Source organism: Manacus vitellinus, unplaced genomic scaffold (assembly GCF_001715985.3).
Source record: "Manacus vitellinus isolate BGI_N305 unplaced genomic scaffold, ASM171598v3 scaffold_60_pilon, whole genome shotgun sequence".
Classification (NCBI taxonomy): Eukaryota; Metazoa; Chordata; class Aves; order Passeriformes; family Pipridae; genus Manacus; species Manacus vitellinus.
This window is the reverse complement of record NW_021940687.1, coordinates 343,974-368,545: the sequence shown is the minus strand read 5'-3', so window position 1 is coordinate 368,545 and position 24,572 is coordinate 343,974. Positions and strand designations below refer to the sequence as shown.

Genomic DNA, 24,572 nt, shown 5'->3' with positions numbered 1-24,572 from the left:
GTAATTCTAATGTTGTCCTGAACTGACACTAGAGGATTCCTAGCAAAGGTATGTTTTCCTGTTCATCTGAAGAGCAGGCCAGAAGCATATTCTCAAGCCAGTGGAAACCTGACTCTTTTTATGATGTATTTAACTGGCAGCTCAAAATTTTTGTGCAATGATTTAAACACAATAAAACCCAATCCAAAGAACTATAATAAAATAAAAAGGCCCAATTCTGTTTATCAGACCCTCTCACAGACTCAGGTGCCCTCTCTACTAATTGAATGCAGGATCCTCATTTCATTTTGCTTCAGGCTGCATTTGTGTGTCAATTTGGTTTTGAAGGTCAAGTTTGTTTTTCCTAAAGAGCTTGTGTGCCAATCAGCACACAGCATATATAATGCTCAGCTTTCAAACAGCATTTTGAAATGCAAGAAGTATCAAGGAAACAGGAACTGCAGCTTTTACCAGCTCCACAGCCTGAGCAACCTTAAACTCAGGTTCACAGGAGATCCACCAAATTAACTGGGGTGATCTATTTTCTGCTACACAGTTAATAATAAGGCTCTATTTTGAGCTCAGTTGTTTACTACTGCTGATATTTAATGCTCTGGTGTCCTGGGAAAGGAGAAAGAGTAAAGAGAAATGCATCTTCAGGCATCACCAGGACAGGTTTATGTCCCATGCGGGGAGAACTGTGACAGGTCCAGCCTATAAAACAGATGATGAAAGGAGCAAAGTCTGCCAGCAAGCAGGAGCCCTGTCTGTGCCAGCAAGCAGGAGCCCTGTCTGTGCCAGCAAGCAGGAGCCCTGTGTAGCACTGCTGGCAGTGCAGGCTGCCCAGAAAGTCTCCTCCTTTTAAGGCAGTCAATACTGTAAGAGAGTATATAAGTGTATAATATTTATATATTATTATATGGTATTTTATATATTTCTGATTTAAAACATGAATCTAATCTTTTATTTTCCATTTAGCCTATTTAATGTGTTAATGACAGACATTTAGAGTTTGGTGGTGGGGTTGGATTTTTTGCTGCTGTCATCTTTGGGGGTAGATTGTTTGTTGGTGTTTTTCTTTCCTTTGTTTTTGCTTTTTAATTCAAAATATGATGAATCTTGTTAGCCTTTTCCCTGCTACTTTTCCTAGCCTTCCTGTCGCTTTCAAACCTGAATCTTTTCCACATGTTTCCAACTCTGGGAAAAGTTACAGATGGGCAAAGGACAATAACAACAGCTTTCCCCTTAATGCCTTTCTAAAACATGTATATCAGGAATTTAAGTGGCTTGTTTGGTTTTTTTAACAAAGTAGGATAAAAATTAAATGTAACATTTTATTAACTTTTTTGTTCAGAGAGTTGACACAGAAAATGTTTATTTTTGCTTGCTTGGCTTTTCTTGTTTTTCTTTTGGCCAGAAATCTGTTTGTTCTAAAAGTTAACTCTGGATCCAGCAACACATCACCAACGTCACCAAAAGGCATTCTGAAGTGGAAATACTGATATTCCTCCTGTTTCCTCTCCACTACTTTTACAGTAAAAACTTCCATCAGTATTACAATCATGTAAATATTTAGAATACTACATTGTTGCCAAAATCTTCAAACATATGCTTTACAAATAATTTATAATGACAATATACAGTGAAACATTAAACTTAAAAGTTATCTTTGGATGTGTTAGACATGCATTTATCTTCAAATACCTCAGATGTAATTAAGCTGAAGTTATTTACACATGAGAAAACTAAGCAGAGCTGTGTGGGAGTCAGAACTCCCTTTAATAGGACAGACATAATTGTCACATCTCTCTCTGTTCCATACTGGAATTATTCTGTAATTTCCTACAAAACAATTTACGAGCATGGCAATTGTTTTTAAGTAAGAACACAGAATGCTAGAACTGCACCTTTTATAACTGCTACCGACCACAAAACACATTTCAAAAAGAAACATCATGAAAACCAACAACAATCCCATGGAACATCTCCTTTTTTGACAAAAAGAAGTTTTTGGAGAACATTCACTGGTACACTTTCAACAAGCGCTCACTGCAAAAACTGATATATACTTTGACAATGATAATAAAGATATAGTTGTGCTTAAAACATCTTGTTCTCTCCTCAGGGTGATGTTGCCTCATGTTATACAGAGTAAAAGCAAGACAGCAAGAAGTTTAGCTCATGGAAAGAAAGTGTATATTCCAGTTTAGAGTCCAAAGGGTGATGGCAAAGACCCTGATAAAAAACAGAGGGGGGAAAAAAATTAGCTGCCAAAGTAGAATGTTGCTGCTGAACCATCAGAAGGATACGAAGTCTCTTTTTCCATAATTACAGCAAACTTTAACTTGTAACTTTACCTTTCCACAACATCCTCTCCATTCCAGCAGGTTGAGCTGTCTCTCATGACCAGGTCTCCATCACACAGACGTTCTGCTATAGAGGCATAAAAGGTGCGGGATCGCTTCATGTAACTGATGAACTCTCTGTAACGCAGGAGGAACATATTTAACAACACAACAGGAAACTCAGCATTTAAGCCCCTGTCATCTAAACCCTCCACAAGGTTAAGACTTTAGAATTTAAGTAACCTGAATGGATTTCTATTTCTAGTGTATTTCTACCCCTATTTATCATCCAATCTGATTTAGTCCAGTGTTAACAGGCATAATTACGCACACAAAGGGTGGTTTTAACACATTCTGTTAACCCATCTCAATTGAGAGTATTTCAGAATGAGAAATTACCCTCCTCCATCGCTTTAGAAGCTCCTGTTTGGTATGAGACCTTAAAGATAGGGAGAACAAGATGCAGGACACAAACTGAGCTATCACAGAGCTATCTGCTTCCCACTGGGAAGGCCAAAGGACTCATTTTGGTTCCCAATGTTTCAGCCTGGCAGGCCATAAGGGGACACTGCACTGAAGACGTGCCTGGGGTGATGGCTGGATGAAGCTTGGCACAAAACCAGTCAGGATTTATCATTCCTTTAGGAGCAACAAGTGTTTTAAACAACGTCGAAGTCCACTGCTAAATATCTATCCCTACGCGGTTTAGGCAGTGGTCTTCTCTCCCCAAAGCTATCTTTATACTTTTTCAAGTGTTCAACCATCCCATTTATCTTGTGGGATGAAATCCTGGTCTAGATAAATTAACTGTTACACGTTCCAAAGAAAATAACAGAGCAGGAAAGCTGTTATTTTAAGCAAAGAAAAAAGCAGGAATTTTTGGGCTTATGATGAGGGAATCAGCATTTCAACCTCTTGACTACCAACTTACAAATACAAGCTCTAAGTATTAACGCAGGAAAGCCAGGCCCAGCCCGAAGGCTGCTTACTTGACAGAACAGCCTGAGAGAATCAGTTCTGAAAGGCAACACAGATGCTAAAGATTTTATGGGTGCTAAACTGGCGTTTTCTTTGAAGGAGAAAAACAGCACCTTTTGACAGTCTAAAGCTTGTCTTACCCAGCTCACCCCAAGAAGTTTTAACTCCTTTGCATTCTCAGCAGAGTGAGGCTCTGACATTTCAAAGTAGCATCTTAGCAAACAGAGAATTCTGTGTCCAACTCTCAATCTTTCTGAGCAAAAATATTTACTTTTCCTGAGTGTAAAACTAAACTCAGTAGGGTAGAAAATGTACAATTTCCCAGCACCCCACAGTATAAAAGCAGCAATCAAAAGTGTGCCAACTTCTAGGTTACAGCTGGAGATGAGCTAACTGGAGAGACAACAAAGGATGTCACCTTGTTTTCATTCTTACCGAGAGATTTTTTTCAAACTTCTTGATTTGTCATTCTTTGAAGCTTTCAGAGGCAGAGAACTGGAATAGGCCGGGGAGAATTAGCATCAATCAGGAGAGTTGGGGAGTAGGGGAGAAGCAGGAATTCAGGCAAATGAGGAAAAGATATGAGAAACAAAAGAGAAAAGTAAAAATTATTTGAAAGAAAAGTCATCAAGCACATGCACAGGATAATAAAAGAAAATAAATAAGGAGAAAAACTGTCATGAGATTTTCCAAAATATAGATACCATCAAAAATGTCAATGCAATATTGGGGAGGGGGGGGAAATTGCAACCAAGATTTTTTGTCCCCATCATTTTCAAATACAAGCACAATTACAAATGCAGAGCACACAGCAGAATGCTGAAAATAAATTCAGCAGTACTTAAATTAACCATAACTGATACCAAACGGAAGAACTGCAAATACATGGAGTTGTACAAGAAAATAATGGCAGTTTAGAATGAAAACCAAGGGAAGAGAGACATAAAAGAGTAGCATTCACGTTCTGATACGACAAGCAATTTACTGCCTGTTAATAAATGTGTAAGTACAGATATTTTTTTGCTGTTCTCTTCTGGTCAGATCTGCCATTTACAAACACCCAGCTTTGCAAAACAGGAGATACAGGCTTCAGGGTTATACTGGAGGAAGAACTGTGGAAATAACCCAGGCAATTATTTCGTGTAAAAGTATTTTGTGGCACCAATAAACTGAGGTCCCTTAATTAACATTAGACATTGCATCCAGCATTTACATCATGATGTAATTTTCCACTGAGATGGTTTGATAGCTCAGCCTGCTCTCACACCTGTGCCCTCCTGTGTAACGCAATGGCCAGAGCTGGAGCAACGAGTGCCTCCAAACTAGTTCCACACCGAACCCACTTCACTCTTACTGAACAGAGTGACCACTTTCAGCAGCCTCAGGACACCCAGAGGATGCAGCTTTGCCCTCACGCTTTCTGAGAGCTCATAGCAGGGGTGGCCACAGGAGAGGAGGGACCTGCCCTGATCATCAGGTGAGTGGCACATTCCATCACTGAGGTAGCGATTCCAACACAGGCACTCATAAAACAAAATGAGATTTGGTAACAGGGAAAATCTGGGCCAGCTGAAACCTCTGCCTGGGCCAGACATTAATGTGCATCTGACATTATTAATCTGTTTTGTACTAGCACTTTATTACTCAAACTTTAATAAAATCATGTGATGTCTGACCCAATAGATACTTAATTTTAAATAAAATAGATACCATCGACTTCAAATATTCCCAAAGAAACTCCTAAGTTGTTTATTTTAAGACGTATAAAAGATCTGTAAATTCACAGCAAAACACAATTACAAAGCTTGCTTCCTCCAACTAGGGACCTAATGAATTACAGTTCTTCATTAAATGTAACCTATTATATATACAGCTTTGTAACCAGTCTGTGTTTAGTGGTTTGAAATGCTTCATGGAGCAGAGACGCTAAAAGGCAGGTATTCAACTTTGCTAGGAGACTGGACCCTGACCAGAACAGTTCTTTGTGCTGAACTCAGCAATAACATTCCAATTTACTCACTGAGATTCTGTACATGCCATTTACATTCCCTGTACCATCATATGGTTTCAATTTTCTTGTCATCTCTATTACATGTTATAGTAACCTCCACATTAAAAAATGACTGCAGCAGTAACACTGCCAGTTTCACTTAATCCCTGAATACCATTGTGTAATGCAAAAAAAATAATTACAATCAATTTGATGCTTTCCAGGTTAATCAGAGGAAAAGGTTTCCAACAAGACCATGCAACATTTATTCAAGTTTCACCTTCTTTCACTATTGTCCCTGACACTTAGTGATGCGTAACAAAAAAATATGTAGGAATGGAATGCAGAATAAAATAAAGAGAGATGGGAAATGTTCCAGGAACCCACAAGAGTAAGAGGAGAAGAAAAGGGTTCAACTACTGCAAAAGAGGATCCAGTTGGTCTGTGCCCTCAGGGACTATGCAGGACCTCCGTGTGCAGACAGCAGAGGGTGAGGAGGGCTGGCTGCAGCCAGACCCCAAACACCTTCCCCCAGGAATGACATCAGGCCAAGAGATGCCATTGAACAATCTCACTTCTCAGCTGCATGAGCAGCCCTGGCTCTGCTGAGCTGCTGAAACCAGGCTTCTCAAATTCTTTGGAAAAGGAGTTGGATTTCGTAACTGGCCTGGCAAAGACTCATTAGCTTTGGAGCAAATATCCATCTATAGGTATAAGCTGTCTGGCACTGGGTTCTGTAGGGGAGATGAGAAGCTACATGACTCTGGTTTCTCCCACAGACATGCCAACCAGTTGAGTTCTCTTTTGAGTTCAGGAACATTTTGACACATTAAGGGCACGAGCCACGGCTTTTGTGTCTATTTGGAGAGTGCTGGCTCATTCCTTCTTTTTTTCTTTCCTTTTTTTAAAAGGCTGGAGTCATGTTCCATATTCCCCTTGAATTAAGGATCATTTGGAGGGATGTCTATTATATAGACTGACAGACAGATTCAGCAGAACCAGTTCCCTGTGTGACCTTGTACCTCAACTGAAAGACAGCTGACATTATTGCTCTTCATTTCTTAAAATCAGCACAAACAATAGCATCTAAAAAGATTCACGTAATTACTCTCATAATCTGGTCCCCCATATCAGTTCTCTGTCACTCTAAGTGCATTCTACATAACCCACTGCAGGAATGACTTCACCCATGTATTATAATATTTTATTACCTTAAATTGCTTTTTATTGATATCATATGTGATTAAATGATAGAGAATGAACAACACAGTGATGCTGCCAATCACTGCATCTTTCACTCTATTTATGGTTTCACAATTGTTTCCAAGAAGCAAAGTACAAGCTTCAGGCCATGTGTTTTATAGGATGTTGTGGAGAATATTTTCAATTTTTCCACTTCTCACTATTTATGGCATGGTTCCATCATTCATTTTCAGTGCACAGGCTCCCCACAATACCTATCAACACTGTATTTCAGCAATTTTTCATGCTAATTATGTAAGCATGGCCTTAGTTTAGATTTTTTTTGATAAATTAATTTTCAGTGTGCAGACCAATTTTGGAAAATTGTCTAATTTACAGCGCATTAGTTTATTTTCTTTTCCATTTACAAGTCTTACAGTTTAAAAGGTCACTATCCAAATAATTCTATATGGTTGGGAAGGGGAGGGAGCAGATCCTCAGGTGAGAAAGAATGGCTGTCATGCCATGAAAGACATAAAGGTCACCTGTTGATAGGTTGGCAATTCTGCCTTTTTGGTTGCTAGTGTTCAAGTCCCAGTGAAGTCCATGAGCTACACAGAAGATGGTCTAGGGCTCTGTGTTTTTAAAAGTCTGCCTTATAAATTGTACTACAACTGTTCCTCGGATTTTTACTGCTGAATTGATTGATATAATTTCTTTAATGCTCTTTTCTCTGATTTGCTTGGTAAAAATTGATTAGCTCCAACCAGTAGCATAAACTGTTAGGTTTTGGTTTTAAATTACAGAGGGATAAAATTACCACTATCACACAAAAAACTTGCCCTGCTTCTATTACTTTTATCTTTTAAAGCAGTGTTTGTTCCATTCATGCGAGCTAAGATGAGAATTAAAGTAGAAATGGATAAAAATCTCATCTTCACAACTCAAAGTCGAGAATCCAGGCAATGGAAATTTTAATATTGCTGTCTGTCATCCATTTATCCAACATACAGAGATACACATGGACTCCCTGGGTAGATTAGACACTGTTCCTGGATAGAGGTGTAAGCCCAGCAGGATTCCACTCACTTGGCTGAAGCTGTTCCAGCTCAATACTGCTGTTACAGAGGACAATATGTTAGCCAGAAAGAGGTCACTTTGATTTTATGACAGTTAGCTCTGCTATCCACTCATGTATCATGAGTGAGATTGCAAAGTCATCCCTCCCTTTCCACTTACAATTTACAGAAAACCAATTCAGGAGCTACATGAGGTAAAGTGAAAGAAAAACTTAGGAGATCTGAGAGCAGGGATACTCTTGCCTGGGCCAGTGTCTGTAGTTCAGCTGTCTACTGTCTCAACAGAAACCAAGACGGACACAACAAGTCCAAACAAATGCTCCAGTTCTTTCTCTGCTATGTACCAAATCAAGGACATTCCAAGGGATCTTACTACTCCTCCCCAGTACAGTGAAATCAGGGACCGACTGGACTGATTTGATGTCAGGGCAGTGAATCTTTCCTTTCACTCCTTCTTCCCTCACACTTCTGTCCCTGGATAAGCTCAAGTCCCTAAAGATCTGGGCAGTTGTATTTTAAGTACTTTAGACTCAACGGCAGAAATTGGTTTCCTCGGACTTTGGTGAAGAGAAACTTTCACTGAAAGTTTCTCGAAATAATGAACACCTTGGTGTTAAGCGACGATATCAAGTCTGGCCTGTAAAAAGCTTTTCTTGGAGAGACCCACAATATAACACCACAAAATCATCCCTATGAATATCCATGATGGCAATGGCTGGAGAGCACACACAGACAAGGTGACAGAGCCATGGCTCTGGTTTGAAAATTACAGTGCAAGGAACCAATAGCACAAATTGGGAGGCAGAGAGTTTGTTTCAAAGCAACTGTAGCTCAGGGTTACCTTCTTTTATTGTTCAGGCTGGCATGAGCCATCACGAACGTCTGGGCTTCAGTCACTTCCTTCACTGGCACTATATTGGCTGAGGACAAGTTCCCTTCTTGTTGTCTGGGCTGCCCACACACTTTATCAACCTGTATGAAAGGAAGGGAAAATGGGGTGTGAATGGAGAGGCTGATTTACAATTGCCCAAAAGTCTCCTTGTTTCTTATGGTCTATGTTATTGCAAGAGAAGTTGTCTGGGTGAGAGAAAGAAAGGATAGAAAGGATTTTTCTTTCCAGGAGACCTGGAAACTAGTTCCCTGCACAAGAACCACCAAATAACAAGACACCAGACAGTCATCAGTCATGGATTTGTAGTGGCTACTGGATATAGGACACTTGGAAACAGGCTGGAGTAGTGACTGATGGAAGTGTTGGCAAACCAAACTTCTATTTATTTATTTAGAAACACACCTGGAGTTTGAAGCTACAAGGATTTTGGTGGGACATCTGCCCCATATATAGAGAGTCTATCTTATATTTGAAGTGGCCTGTAATCAGAAGACAAGCAATTCTTCCAGCCTTTAACCAGATATTGTAACATCACTCTGCCATTTGCCCTCATTGCCCTTCCTGAAGCCCCTCATTAGGGATTTAATACTAGTCCAGCAGAAAGCAAACCTATGTCTATCCTTTATGCACTGGATAAAGGATACGGTGGATCTGACACTTGCTCATGCATCCAGACATATTTATTTGCTGTAACAGCTTTAAGTGACAGTAGTGGGATGACTGTCTTCCCTTTCTAAGCCACACATGAGTGGTCTGTAATGTTTTCACCTACACTTAAATCCTCAAGCAAACATGAAAAGACAACAATGGAAATCCTTCTGTGGGCATGGTACTACCAGAGACCTGAATCACACAGAATCCATCATCCCACATAACCCTGTATTTGGTATCCGTTCTTCAGTTTTCCATTATAACCAGGGCAAAATGGATTCTTGCTGATCTGTGCACTCTCCTGCATCTCTAAAACCCTTACTGAGTCACAGCTGCCCATCTGCTGAACATTTCAGACCACAGACGACTTCAAATAATTTTCTCAGTCCCTCTGCACCACTATGATACATATGTCAGCACAAGTACAGGACAATTTTCTCTGCCTTAGCTAGTTTCCTCCAGGAAAACTACTGCTATGTAAAGCTAAGGCATCTTCCTCCAAAAAAACAGGCCAATGGAATGTGAAAAGTTGGAAGCGGTATGGGCATGACAGTCAATGCTGTATGAGTTATAGCCTGGTCCAGTATAATATGCTGAGAAGAACCTAAAACTGTAGCAACTGAATGGGAACATACTGGATTAATCCTGACATATCTCCAGCAGCCAGATGCCTCACTCAACACCACGCATTGTGTATATTGTTCTGGTCTCACCAGGGACTAGCACAGCACTGGTTTAAAATACAACTCTGTGAAATAAAATAGTCTACTTCAGTCCCTTCTGAACTTCTGAGAAGAAAAAAACCCACACTCTATGCAAATGAAAATATTAAACAAAAAAGCCTTTTGAACCCTTTAGAGCTGGACAGAGGGTATAACACAGCTGGACCACATTCCTGCACAGGAGGCTTTCTCCCCTATGCCTCAGGCTTCCCAGGTCTCCTACAGCACACAGACCCAAATTCCCACTGTAGATTACATTATGTCACTGAAGTTCATGTCTTCAAACTACATACACTTCAAACCTTGTCACTGTGGACTTATGACAGTTTTAACCAACTAACACCAGAGTGGTTTGGGAAAGCAATGCGGTTCTCATACACGTAAGTGATGAAGAACTCCCAGGTTTTTTGTTTTTCCTGAGAGAAGTTTCAAAGATATTCAAGTCATCATTTCTGTTGTGAAGTTAAAACATCCAAATGAAAACACTAATTTTGTTTTGATTTGTATTTTGATACTACATAAATAAAATTACTTTTTAAATTGCACAGGTCTCAGTATTTTACATGCCAAACCTATGGTTTTCCTTTTAAGCAGTAATAACAGTTTCCTGCATATCAAACAAAACCACAGCATTTTAAAGAAAAAAATTTCTCCATGGAAAAATTTAACTAGTCCTACTCCTTATTAAAAATAATTTGATAAATGAAAAGACAAATAGCATTCACGCTTTTTTGTCACACAGGCCTTGCAGTGCCCCTCTTCTCAGTTCAGCTCCCCAGGCTGGTCCCTCCAGGGCCGCAGGGGCTGGGCAGTTCCCACAGCCCCAGGCTGCAGATTTTGAATTAATTAAACAGAAATCTGACTGTTTAAATATTTTTTTTCATGTAGATTAATTTTCACAACTCACCAAACTGAGTATTTTTCTGCAAAATAAAACAACAGAAAAGGCTGAATTTTATTAGCTCATTTTGGCAGTCACAAAGTCGATGGTACGAATGAGAACACTTAGGTACAGAAAACCATCTTAAACTTCCAGCTAGGACATTTATGAAAAATGAGTTAATGTTGTGTAAATTGAAAAGCATAAGGCATGCCATAAAAAAAAAAAGGTACTTTCTGGAACTGCAACATCTGGAATCTACTGCCACAAATTACCTGTGTTTTAACAACAGTAGGGAACACAGAGAGTTTTTCCCTCCCATCCTAAGGGCACCAGAAAACTGCACTATCAGTTTAACTCGGAGTTCATCAATCAAGTCTCACCACCCAGAGGAAAAATAGTGCTGCTAAAAATGGTAACTGAAATTTTTAAGCTCCATTGCTGAATTCAAGTTCTAGTACTCAGAATAATCAGGAATTAATGTAAACAATGACTGAGTCCATTTCTGTGATTTTTAAACTTAAAAATAAGTCTGCCAATCTACAAACTGCCAGAAAACCATCCCTCATCAATAAAAAACACAACTAAGATCATCCCTCTTGTTTCCTCCACGATATTTAAGCAAGTCTGTCTTCTAACAGGGAACATCTACAGCTAAAAACTGCTCATACCTTGTTGTCTTCTGAATTATCAATCATGTTTCATAATTCCATACATTTTTCTTCCCATTAAAGCTTTTTTTACTTATACACCAATGATTTCTCTGAAATATCCACCTAACCATAGCTACATTTTTTCTGCCGTGAACTTTCATTGGTAATGAAATATGGAGTCATATATATATATGGATTATCTGACCTCTTACTATTTGTTATTTGAAAGAATGACTATTTACAATTATTACAGAGGCTTAACAAAACAAATTGAAAAATTCTCACCCCAAATCTTTCTGAACTATTACAGCTCAACTAACCTTAAACACTGAGGTCATATTTAATATACCAAATACAATCAAACACAGGAAAAATGTCATGCCCTTCTGGATACCAAGCGAATCTTAGCTCTCCAAAGCAGGAGACCTTTTCACTAGTTTAAAACAGTAATTTTCATTGATTTCGTAATGGGAAGGTTAGTATTTTAAAATATAAGATTTTTCTAGTGACTGGGCTTTGAGTTATCAAAATGCTGACAAGTTTTCCTGCAGACTTCTGCTCCCCTGATCTTTAACCCGGTGTGGGGTGAACAGCTTTGACAAACGATCCCCTTCAGCCCCAACTCCAGCTCAGCTGTACCCACACCACACCTGCTACACAGGCATTTTCAACCAGAACTGCATTTTGCTGGTTCCAACTGCCGAGCTTGAAGTGAGGGAAGCAAAATCACTGAGTTATAGGGAAATCAGGTGGGAGTTTTCAGACTTGCATGTTCACCAGGAGATCTCACATCCTCTGCGTCGGACATACCCTCATCACTTGATTACTGATGGCACAAGAAACCGAACATTTTATGTTCACAAAGCCATCAACAAAAGTTGAGAATATTGCTGCAAAATGCTCATTTCCAACGCTCAAGAGATTAGTAAGAGCACATTAGATAAATGCAAACTAGGCCTCATTTCTCATTGCCACTCTATATTTTATTGAACAAAATCTTGCCCTCAATGAAGAGGCAATAAAGACAGAGTAAGATCACTAGAAGAGAGCAAATAACCTCCAATTTTGCCCTAGTTTAAATATTCTCTCTCTTATGGAATATGTTTCCTATTACCAGCATTTTGCTGGTAACAGAGTTCAGCAATACATAAACAAACTCTGGGATTACTAGTTCACTTTCCTACAGGAATATGTTGGCTTTTACTTGGGAGGGGAGCATTCTCCTCTCTCTCATCTTCGACTTACTGAATAGTTTAATGTAAATTAATTTCCTATAAATCTTTTGAAAACTGGCAGTTAGAGAAGTTGACCCTTACTAGATATTAGAGATTCCTCCAAGGAGAGCAGTATTATGAATTCCTCAGGGTCAGAAAAAACTCCTGTCGAACTTGACACTTAGACATCAAAGAATTCAGCCACAGAATTTAAATCCATAAAAAATAAGGCTCTGAGTGCTGTCTGCCACTTTTGGAAATACCTAGGTGGTAATGAAGTGATTTGAATTACAGTAATATTTTGAAGTAGAGTTTTGGAATCAAGATACAAATGTGCCAGAAATCAAACAGTCCTGTAAAAGCAAGAGCTCGCATTCTGAGCAAACAACAAGAAACTACAGGCATACGCTGAAAAATAATGCACACATACAAAGAGATTAAGATATCTATTTTTATGACATTTTTATGAAGCAACTGGGCTCCTGTTACTCTTTAGTGATGCCAGCTCACACAAGCTTCGAGTCAAAAAGGGACAGGTTGCAAGCACAGGAGTTACAGAAGTTATAGAATAACTTACACAGCTGCAATCAACTTCCTCTTACATATTTCTAAGGCCTGAAGCTGATGAATTACAAAGCCAAGAAGTACTCCTGCATGCCCTTATGAAAAGTGTTACTTAAAAATTCTGTTCATCTATTCCACAATTCGTCTTTCCTCCTTTTTAACTAATTAGGTCAGGTTTCCAGGCTACTAGATATACTGAGAAAGATGAGTGTTCCAAAAGTGGAGCAGCAGTAGGATTCTGCAAACAGCCCTGAAATTAGTTTTTGAAAGGGGAAAGTAAGTGCTTTGTTAGGAAGTTTTGGGCATGAGGAAATCCACATTGTTTTTTATCTTTTTGTCTTCTGTCTGTGGCAGAAGAGACATCTTTTCCATCCTTTCAGGCACCAGCACTGGGCACGCAGAGTGGTCAAATTGTGCAGAGCTACAAATTCTATAAGGCCTTCTCCCATATTATAAATGCAAATAATGAGAAATGAGAATTTGGGGCCTTATGAAAGAGCCATTAAGAAAGAAGGGTTAGATAACCTGTCCTGGGCATGCCACAAATCTGCCTCTGAATGCACACACACAGGGTTTTGTCACAGGGAGAGTAGTTGAGGATTTCTGGAGAAACCTAAAATAAAGAAATACCTTACATGATCTCAGGCATTTCAATAATTTTACACAGCTTATATCTAACAAATTTTCACCACAAATTACAATGATATTTTCAGCTCTCACTAGCTTTTAAAATTGCATACACTGGTCAGGATATCAAACTATTTGCAGCTAATCTCCACATCTAAAGTATTTTAAGCATATATAAGTCAATATCTTTGTCTATTTTGTTAGGATTTTTCAAGATATTTATGTTCAAATTGTATATATACTTACCCAGCTGAAAAGAGAAATGGAAATTATTTATAAACCCAAAACAAAATATCAACAGCACCTGACAGGTCACATGACAGCTCCCCTCCTCCACAAACTCCCCAAGATTCAGGAATAATCTTTCCTGGCCTTTGTTACATTTGTCCCTAGATATTGACAACCTAGAAAGGTTAAGCTCAATTTTATAATTAATTACAATAATCAAGAATGAAAAGAAAATTCCATTGGGAATCAATCCAAGTGAGCTACTTTAAGAGCTCTCAGAAAAATTAGGTAACTTTAAAGATAACATAAGAAGAAATATCAATTAAAAGATTTTATTTAAATCTCCTTTTGATCACTTCTCAAATTAATTACAGTATATCGAAATGGTATTGCCTGTGATGTGTTTATTATTCATACACATTCTTAAGAGAAAGCAATTATCAAAATATTACTGGAATTTCTTTTATCACTGCAAGCTTAAAATGCAACTAAGAAAAACCCTTCACAGTTTGTTCTACCAAGGTTCAATAACCAAGTACAAAAAGTAGCAAAGATCACACATCTGACAAACACATATATATATTCACACACATATATTTATTAAAAGGAAAACACTCCTCTCCTTTCAGGGCTCCCCTAGTCTGCCAGTGCTGCACAGAGTGGACCACCCTGCTGCAGCGATCCCTGATGGCAGAACTCCCTGGCACAGCCTGGTTCTCACTGCAGTGGTGGCACCGCCACCATCACCAGCTGTCCCTCCCAGCACCAAGGGCTGGCATCGCCCCCTCCACTGGCAGGACCCACAGGGACACTCCTTGGCCCTTGCAGGCCAAGTGTCACTATGAGGAGCCAGCCAGGCTACTCAGGCTCATTTTGCGCTGAAGACCTGAGTAACTATCCAAGATCTGTAGCAATATTATGTAGTACAATTAGCAGCAGCCACCTTGTTTAAAGTATCTAGAAGACATTTTCCCCATTGGGACAAGTACATTACATTTATAAGCAAATTCTCTGACTTCTTTCCTGTCTACTAAGGAAATCACTTGTAATGCAGTAGAGGTGTTTTGCTTATAGTGGGTACCAAACCAGCCACTTTTTCCTGCCCCTTTACCTCAGGGCCTCAGGTAGGTAGGTTCACCACCCAAAGGAGGCTGGGACCCTGCATGGAGTGAAAACCCACAGCCTCTCCTGGGACCTGAATCATCACTTCAACTGGGCCTCACCTGCACCACCAGGCTTTTGGTTTGCAAACGTGTCACAGGCAGACTCTGACCATCTATATGGGGTGAAAGCAAGGGTGCTTTGAGCACTTACTGCAGTGTTTGATTCATGTGGATCTACTCAAGACCATTAAACCAGTCATGCAATTTTAGAGGTTAAGCATTTCTGCAGTTGAAAGTAGAGAAGACAGTACATCTGCAAGCTTAAGTCCAAATTGCAGATCAGACCTTTAGGACTGTACCTTCAAATTCCACCAGGACAGAGACCTTTCTAGCAAGACATTAAGCACAATTTATTTCCTAGTATGTGTGCCCTGTTGTCAACTTAAGAGTCAAGGGCCAATTGATAAATAAAGGAAACACAGTCCCAAAAAAGCTGTCTTATTAGACTGCCTGCTCTGCTGTGCTCAAGTGCAGAGGTGGTACCATTATGGCAGACTGGTGTTAAGGAGGAGGAACAGCATGAAAACAGAGCTGCAAACAAGGAATAAAGATGCTTATAACAGCATCCAAAACATAACTCCTCGTTTATGGTTGTCAGGTCTTTTTAATTCCAAACTTTATTTCTGATCCATGCTTTTTAAAAACAAAACCAACAGAAGGATTCCCTTGAAGCCATTCCATGTCTAGCCAAGGAACCTTGCCATTATTTGCAAGCCTAGAAATTATTTCCTCACTGATGTCACACTGAAATTTCTGAGATCCATTCATGTACTTCTCTGACCCATTCCTGATGAAGTTCTGCAACAAGAGCAAACAAAAAATAGCCCTTCCTTCAACTTAAGATTTCTCCAACTTCGTGTACAATCTCAAAGAAATAATCCCAAAAATATGAAGGAAATGGGACAAGATGTTTTTGAGCTGGAGGGGAGTGAAAACTTAACATTCTAACTTTAAAAAAATACATCATAATTCAAAATAAGTCTCCTTTTACAATGTGAAGTTTTACTTGACTTGGAGACCAACAAACTCAGGCAAGAGACATGAGGTATAGACAACAGTGAGGTCCACAGTCACCTCAACAACCATGACTGTGCTCATTTCACCAAACTATTCACCTTGTGCCAGTTACTGACCCAATCTGGGTTACCAGTTCTGACAATAGGCTGAATTCATGCCAGTAGTGCTGGCAAGAATCAATCATGCTTTAGCAACCATGCAATAAAGCAGCACATCAGGCATCATATCACATAAAAAGCAGCACAGTGAACACATGTGGAACTTTACAGCCCACTGAGTGCACACAGAAAGCTGACAGAAAAACAGGATTCTCAGCACAGAACTTGAATTTGCACGGAAAACACATCCCAAAAGGGCACAGCGTTGGGTATCAGAAAATTTTAATTGAGCCAGCATCATGCCAACAGGTGAAAGCTAATGATATCCTGGACTATATTAGGACAAGTTATGATCTTCCCTTCTAATCAGCATTGGCAAGACCATACCAAGAATACTGTGCCAAGTTCTGTGCATTAGGTGACCCTGTTTGAGCAGGGGGATTGACTAGATGATGCTCTAAAGTCTCTCCCAACCTCATCCAATCCATAATTCTAGGAATTCACTGGTTTTGTTTCCTTGGTGGCTTCCAGTAAGTCACCAAAGGGTAAACAACACCATCCTCCTGCCCAAAAGATTTAAGAGTAGGGAATTTAAAGTCTGGATGTTCCTGCTGGACATGTGGATCCTGAATCACAGCAGAAGACATCCCAGAGAGGGATTCAAACCAAGCAAGCACCCAAAGCAGGAGAAAACAACAGATACACAGGTGTCTATAAACCTCTGTGCTTTCTTCGGTGTTTAAGTACTTTACCAAAGACTCATCTCACACCTGTTGAAGTCAACAATAGAAAATTAAGATTCAATATTTTTGTCTCCCACCTCTAGAAGGCACTCAGGGCTTCCCTTCCTTATGGCACACTGAGGGCTTAAGCCCTTATGCTAAAATACCAGATAAAAATCAGAGGCAAGATAACTCCCAAGACCAATGGGAATTCGGTGTAGTCAAACTGCTATATTTCAACACACATTCTAAGCACTTCAAAAGGAAAGAAAAAGAAATTTGAATTTTAGGAGGGAAATTAACACAAATTCAGATAGCTCAGGAATAATAATGAAAAAAAAAACAACTATCAAAAAGCACAGTATAGGTTCCCTGTCAAAACTTGCCTACTTACCAGCAAACAGACAGTATAGCACAGGATTCATAGGACAATCACATGTTTGATGAGACCACTATGGTTCTGGGAAGTACTCTGCTCACTTCCAGCTACAGTCCTGAAAGGCATTTATCAACACTGCACCTTTCCCATCTACAGCCCTCACCTCACAGCTGGCAGTAACTCTGTATTTTTATCCCCATTTCTCCAACAAGGAGGCGAAGGCAAAGAGATTAACAAATCTGAGGAAAAAACACATAGGCCAGGTTTGGAACTGACCAACTCCTGACAACCAATCTACTTCTTTGACAATTAAATCACATTCTGGGTTCAAAAGCTTTGGCAAAGTGCCTCATGTTTAAGTGCACTTACTTGCCTACCTATAACTTGTGGATTTGAAGAACTGTGCTTCAAGTCTCCAGAGCATGGTCTCACAACATCCGAGTGGATCCAAGGCTGCTTCTGCAGACCCGAATGTGCAAACAATTCAGGCATGTTGCATCCAGTGATGTCCAAGACCACCCAGCAGCCCAGCACAGCAACAGGAGTTGGCATTCATCAATGCAACCCAACTTATTGTTTAAGCCTGTAATTAAACTGCACTGAATATGCAAAGTTGTTTCATTCACTAACTGTTTTACTTGCCCAAAATAGGAACTGGAAGCAGCTGATTTGAACTATACGGTCTGTGCTCATCTGCTTTTCAAAACACGTAGCCGAGTTTTTCATTAATAAAACCTATTTCTTTACTTCCTACAGTGCACTAGAGAAGAATTTATGTTCCCTTTTTCTCCAGCCACAAGAAAGCAGCACTACTGGCTCAAACCGAAGGTAAATTCAGCCACTGGTCTTTTCAATGCATGTGCCAGGAGACACTGCCCTCAAAAAGCCAGCCCACAACAATGTAAACAAAGGAAAAGGAAAAAATAATTTAGTGTTTAGGTTGCTTGGCCTGAACCCCCACCCCTGTTCCCTGCTCTGCAGTCGGAGCTGGTGAGTCGGCACTCCCAGGCAGATGCACCAGCCCCTTCCTCCACCTGCCCTTGCCAGGAGGTTCTATGTTCATTCCCCAGTGGAACCTCATCACAGCCTCCCCCAGCAGCACTCAGCTCACACAGTTCTAACAGCAATTTCCATTTCTTAGGGAACTTTCCTGTGAACAGACAGTTTTGGGAAGGCCCAGCCTTGCCTTTTTCTTCACAGCATCTTCATCCCTCTAAACAGTCATCTGCAGATGTTTAATGTGAAACAGGAGAGAGAGCAGCTATTTTCATTCTTATATCTTGATGCCCAGAGCTCACTCAGCTTTCTTCCTTTGACCTCTTTAAGTAGGCACACTATAATATTTACTTAAAAGAATCCAGCAAGGTTTTGATTTTGTAGATTCTGGGGCACATACTCCCAGATTTAGTCAATAAATCTGCCAAATGTTCAATTTTCAGCAACTACTGGGATAGAACTGAAGGTCTTGTTTCAGAGCAAGTTCTTGAAGCAAGAGCATGGTAGGCCAGTGAGAATAAAAGTATTCTGGTTGCAGAAAAGAAATTAAAGCTAGGGAATATATATCTGTACCTGGGATCAATTCATTACCACACAAAGTTACAATTTTGTTTTCAATTTTAGACTCTTACAAGGCAACATGATGAGATATAGGAAAATATCTTAGTTGTAAAATCTTGTATACTTGAGGCCCAGTTTGCCCTGGTTCTGAGCTAATTGGAACTGGTTATGATGCTGAAAGCATCTTGAGTGTCCCATAAACGTGGTTATTTTCATTATTTACTATGTACACAGAATAAATGTAATAAAAACTAGACTATGGGAACAGCTGACTGGTCCTTCAGCCACGGTTTATCAACCATCAGCAAACAGCAGGAGACTGCTATTTGTTTACCTAAGCAAATATTATTATTAAAAATTGTTAGTCCCACTTTTTTCTGATAGGGAGGGACTGATGTGACAAAACTCATTACTATAATGAGACAGAGAAAGAGGACTGAACAATGATGGAGAGAAAACCCTTTCCTGAATTCTAGATGTTTAAGTGACTCCTGAAATCTAAGTCCCAGACGTCTTGGGTTGAGATTCTTTAATGTAAAAAATATCATTTGGGATGGGAGGGCGGTGCTATGTAGCCTACATTTTTTACTGCCTTTACATAAAGTTGTCTGTGTGGCCACTTCTACTGTGAACTACCTTACGGCACAGAACACTTAATGGGAAATACAGTGAGACTTCAGTGCCTGCTGGGGTGGGTAAAGTACGTGCCAAGGACAGCGGTCCCAAGGGTACAACAATCTCCTAAGAAAAAACAGACACAAAGGGCTCCTCTCATTTGTACTGCGGCCTTTCTGCTGCTCTTATCAGCTGCTGAAAAGATTCATACAAACAACTTTAGTATGACAAAACTTTTTAGAAAGGCAACAGCATGAATGGGAATCAGGACCAAAGTCCCTTTCTTTTTATAACCATTTAAAAATAAAAAAATTAAAACCTCAGCAAGCTAATAAAACAAATGGGAGGTTAAAAAAGTAAAACTGGCTTGTTTCTAAAACAGGTCTTGATATAGAATGTCTGTAATAATGAAAAAGGGTAAATGAAAAAGCATGCTGATTCCTATTAATCTTTGAGTTAGACCATGCCCTTGGGTAGAATAAGAAACCCCAGAAATGTAAAATATGAAAGTAATAAACATACAATTGCTCAGATCTCTGTGAAACAAAATCTGAGGATTTTTGGTAGGCTTTGATGATTCTGAACATGGAATTAAGCTGAATGTATTTTAAATTAAACCTAAAATAAAAACAGCTGCTGGAAAACATGCATGACCAAATTCTTCATTTGAACATGTGCCACTTTTGGCTATATTATTTAGATTTTAAAACTTCACCGGCATTCTGTAAATTCAACTCCAGTACGAAGCAAAGTACAGTAGCTACTGCTGGCATTCAGTTAAGCCAATCTAATTTTATAGATGTTTATCTAACAACTCAGAACCACTGCTATTTCCATCAGAGAGGGATTATACCACCAAATAAATTTATTCACTGTGGTAGCTGCAATTCTACGTGCAACAGAGCTAAGAGATACACAGGCATCACTGAGGTTCATGAAGTTCATCCCACTGCTGTGCTGGCAACTCTCAAAGCCCATTCACATGGAAAAATGGCAGACTGCTAATTAATTTTCCTAAGAGTTAATCTAAAGAACAAAACAAGACGGATTTCTAAGTAGAATTTCATATATGAAGAAATACTTATCCAATTAAAAAAATATTTAGACTGCTTGAGAAACAGGGGAACAATACAGGAGAACGACACAGGAGCAGGAATTACTTGGGTTACTGATACATATGAAAAAGACTATTCCAGCACAGTAAGCCAGAGGGCAAACTTAAGAGGTATAGAATTCGCTTCCACTTGTGACTGAATTACCAAACAAAAGATATCCATGTCACAGTGGAAATGTCCTAATCAAATAAACTTCGAAATACCATTTATTTGGAAATCTGACCTCCTATTCCCAATTCTGCAAGAATCTGTGGAAATACAAGAGGGATACAAAATGTAGCACGTTCTGCAGCACTGTGAATTGGAAAACCTTTCATACTTGCCATGTTTTTGTAGATATCAAAGCCTGTAAACCATGTATATGCATACTTCCTTTTGTACTGGGTAGGATGACAGCAAAAACCTAAGCAAATAATTTCAGTGTGTCTGTCACATATTCACTTAGCTTTAAAACCTGGAGATCTTAAAAAATAACCTAGGTCCTAAAAAAAGTCATTCCTATGAGAATGTTTCTCACTTTTTTTAACCTCCTTGTAGCATCTGCATGACTCAGAAAACTCCGAAGAGTGAAAAGACAGATGTTTTCTTTAGTCTAAAATCTCAAGGCCTATAACTGTTGCCAAAATAAGGCAATATTACCATACCTAAACACCAGAAAGATAATTTTTTTAATCTACCCATAAATCTGAAATGCAGTTAAATGGACAAAGCAAAAAAAGATTTTAATGGAATAGTTTTATGCATGCCAGAGGAAAAAGAAAAAACAAACCCCAACACAATTCACACGCTACACTACTATTATGCCTCCCAGCACAAAGATAAGCTTTCATTATTTTCTGCAAGGCATAATTCTCAAGGGTTACATGTAACCAACTTATGCATGCCATGACAGCCATGGCACATAGGGAATGAGAGAAAAAATGGAGCTTTATTTGCTCATAAGCATCAGGCTCTGACAGCTGTCTGCTTCCTCAAAATGCCAGCGTCTTCACCTAACTTGGCCACAAGAGGATGAGTTGGGATTGATACAACTCCAGAATTCCAGATTGACTCTTTTCTGACCCATTAAGCATTCATTTCACTCCCTGTTCTTCCCTTCAGACACCTTAACTTATTGAAGGGACTCCACTGGCCTCAAACTGCCCGACTGCACAAGGTCTGACTCTGCAAGTGCCATGGAATCACAGGATGGTTTGGGTTGGAAGGGACCTTAAAGACCATCTTGTTTTAACTCCCCACCATGTACAGAGACACCTTCCACTAGACCAGGTTGCTCAGAGCCCCATCCAGCTTGGCCTTGAACACCTCCAGGGATGGGGAATTCACAGCTTCTATGGGCAACCTGTGCCAGGGCCTCATCATCCCCACAGGAAAGAATTTTTCCCTAATATCCAATCTAAACCTGCCCCTCTGTCAGTTTGAAGCCATTCCTCCTTGTCCTGTCACTCCAAGCCCTTGTAATAGTTCCTCTCCATCTTTTGTGCAGGCTTCCTTCAGGTACTAGAAGGCTGCAGCCAGGTCACCCCGAAGCCTTCTATTCTCCAGCTGAACAATCCCAGTTCTCTCAGTGTTTCCTCACAGGAGAGGTGCTCCATGACTTTGATCATACCTCAAACCCTTATGTCTTGTGTTCCTGCCTCGTTGTTCTTCCATAAGGAAACACAGAAAAGTAGGAACTGGAAGACTGGAGTGATGATTTTAGAAGGAACAGGGGCTTGCTAAGTAATATTTGAGGAACAGGACGCAGGGTCTTATATGGTTGCCCTTTGACGGAGGTCAAAATATTCCCTTCTTGCAACTCCCAAGAAGATTCAGTTTTTCTGAAGTGCAGGACAGCATATGCTTTTACCACAGACACCATAACCTTCATGGAGCAAATATCAGAGCTCACTCCCAGTGAAGGTAGACACATTTTACCAAGCTCCCCCTCCACCCTTTGCTTTCACATGGAGATTTTCCAGCTCAGCTGAAATGCCACTGCAAATCCTACCTTTTCCATAATTTTTTTATGTTTTTCAATAGTTTATAATGGACATTTTACATTTCAGTATCAGAATATACTTACTAAATAAACTCTAAGTAATGCCAAGGTTGTCAAGAATCTGACTTTGGAGCTGAGAGATTGCAAATTGGATTAAAGCAGTGGGCAAGCCAATTTCCAGTAAGAAAATGTGGAAGAGCACAATAGCAGCCATTCCAGCATGTTTTCTTAGCAATATTTTTCTGTTTTTCTTAACAAAAAAAGGATAAAAACTTGCAGAACACGAAAATTTTTAGTTTTGAGTTTTAAATATAAGACGGGTCTGCTTTCTCTTAAAATATCTTATCATTCAAAAAAAGTTCAATCACTTCAAACAAATGGACAGAACATCTAGTTTGCAAAAAGCAAATTTATAAAAGTCACATAAACATCAAACTAATCAGTTACACATATGTTTGATGTCACATCATCAAAATATCCCAGGAAACATGTTCACCACAGTTCATACAATTGGAGTTCACCAGACTTCACTCTTGATTCATTATTTGGAGAAGAACTGGGACCTAATTTAAGTTTAATAGTTGTAAATAACACTGCATCAATTTCCAATTTTAGTACTTAAATTCAATACAGACACTTTGGGCATCACTGTCACACTAAAGACCTACTGTTTTGCTTAGAAGATGTTTGAAACAGATGATAACTATAGAATTAAAAAATAACTTCAATCAATCAAGTATTTTACATGTCAATTTTGTAGTAAACTCTGTGAATATCATCTTGCCTATGGTCAGTATATTTAGAGAGCTGCTGTATTTAGACTATCAAACAAGTTCCTGTGACAAGCTGTATTTGGATATTCCCAGTCCATAATTTTGAATGTGGATAGCACTGTAACTAAATGCTTTGTGTCAAAAGAACGCAAACTGCACACTCAAAACAAGCAAATGAGATGAAACATAAAAATGTGCTAGATACTCTGACTTGGAAGCTGAAGAAACTTTCAGTTACCCAAAAAGCACAGCAACAAAAGGGAATATTGTACTATGTGAATCTCAGTATTTTTTTTCCTCTAAAGAGTATTAGGTGCCTAAGTAATTCACAAGTAGCAGGCCTGTTTCTGACAGAAAATGTATATCTTATTTAAAGGATGAAAAGTTTGTTACTTTTACTCAAAAAGATTTTATGAGTTTTCAAAAACTGTAAGTGGCATAAGCACTTCTTCAGAGCTATAATCTTACCATTTTCAACAGGGGCCTGTTAAAAGAATTTATTTGTGAAAGGATAATCTTCTGCAGTTTGAACTTTCTCACCAAGCTCCCTCCTCATTGCTATGCGGTGTGGGAGGTAAATCTGCTTGCAATGCCAGCCGTGTCTATCGAATCAGAACTAACCTTTTGTTCCACTTATTTTCTTTGCAACATTCTGCCATCAGTAGCCACCTCAAAAAAAAATATACTTTTCACGCCTTGGTGTCTTTTAGATAGTTCACTTCCAAGACGGTTCTAAATAAGAAAGTTTCATCTTTTTATGGAAAGCCAACCAGTGCTTTTTGTAGAGGACAGAAATGTGTGGCCTTAACTTTGTCACCTCCACTTTGCGAATGCTGGTCAGTGCAAAAATAAAAGGAATGTCATCTCTGCAACACTAACTTATACCAGGGACCCAAAATTACAGACCAGAAGACTGATTTCCATTACTTGCCAATACCAACAGAATAGCAAGATTCAGACAGTAAATCAGTTACAGAAAGAAAAAAAAATCATAATAACAATCAGCACTAGAGATACTTATAAACACACTAAGGAAATCAAAGAAAGATTGATGACTACAGTACCCATTTCCCTTTATGGAAAAGAAATATTTCTTAAGGAATAAGTATCTGTAACTCATACTACAGAGAAAAAAATTTTGGTTTGTTCACTAAACATCATAAATGCA

The 24,572-nt window shown here is 39.2% G+C and overlaps 1 protein-coding gene across 1 annotated transcript in view; it reads right to left on the bottom strand.

Annotated features, from left to right (window-relative positions):
- Positions 1–24,572, bottom strand: part of LOC103763444 (glypican-5) — a 360,042-nt gene that overhangs the window by 237,834 nt on the left and 97,636 nt on the right. The window contains 3 exon segments of the mRNA XM_018083108.2: positions 2,337–2,462; positions 3,738–3,797; positions 8,395–8,525. Of these exon segments, the coding sequence (XP_017938597.2) occupies positions 2,337–2,462; positions 3,738–3,797; positions 8,395–8,525 (317 nt within the window).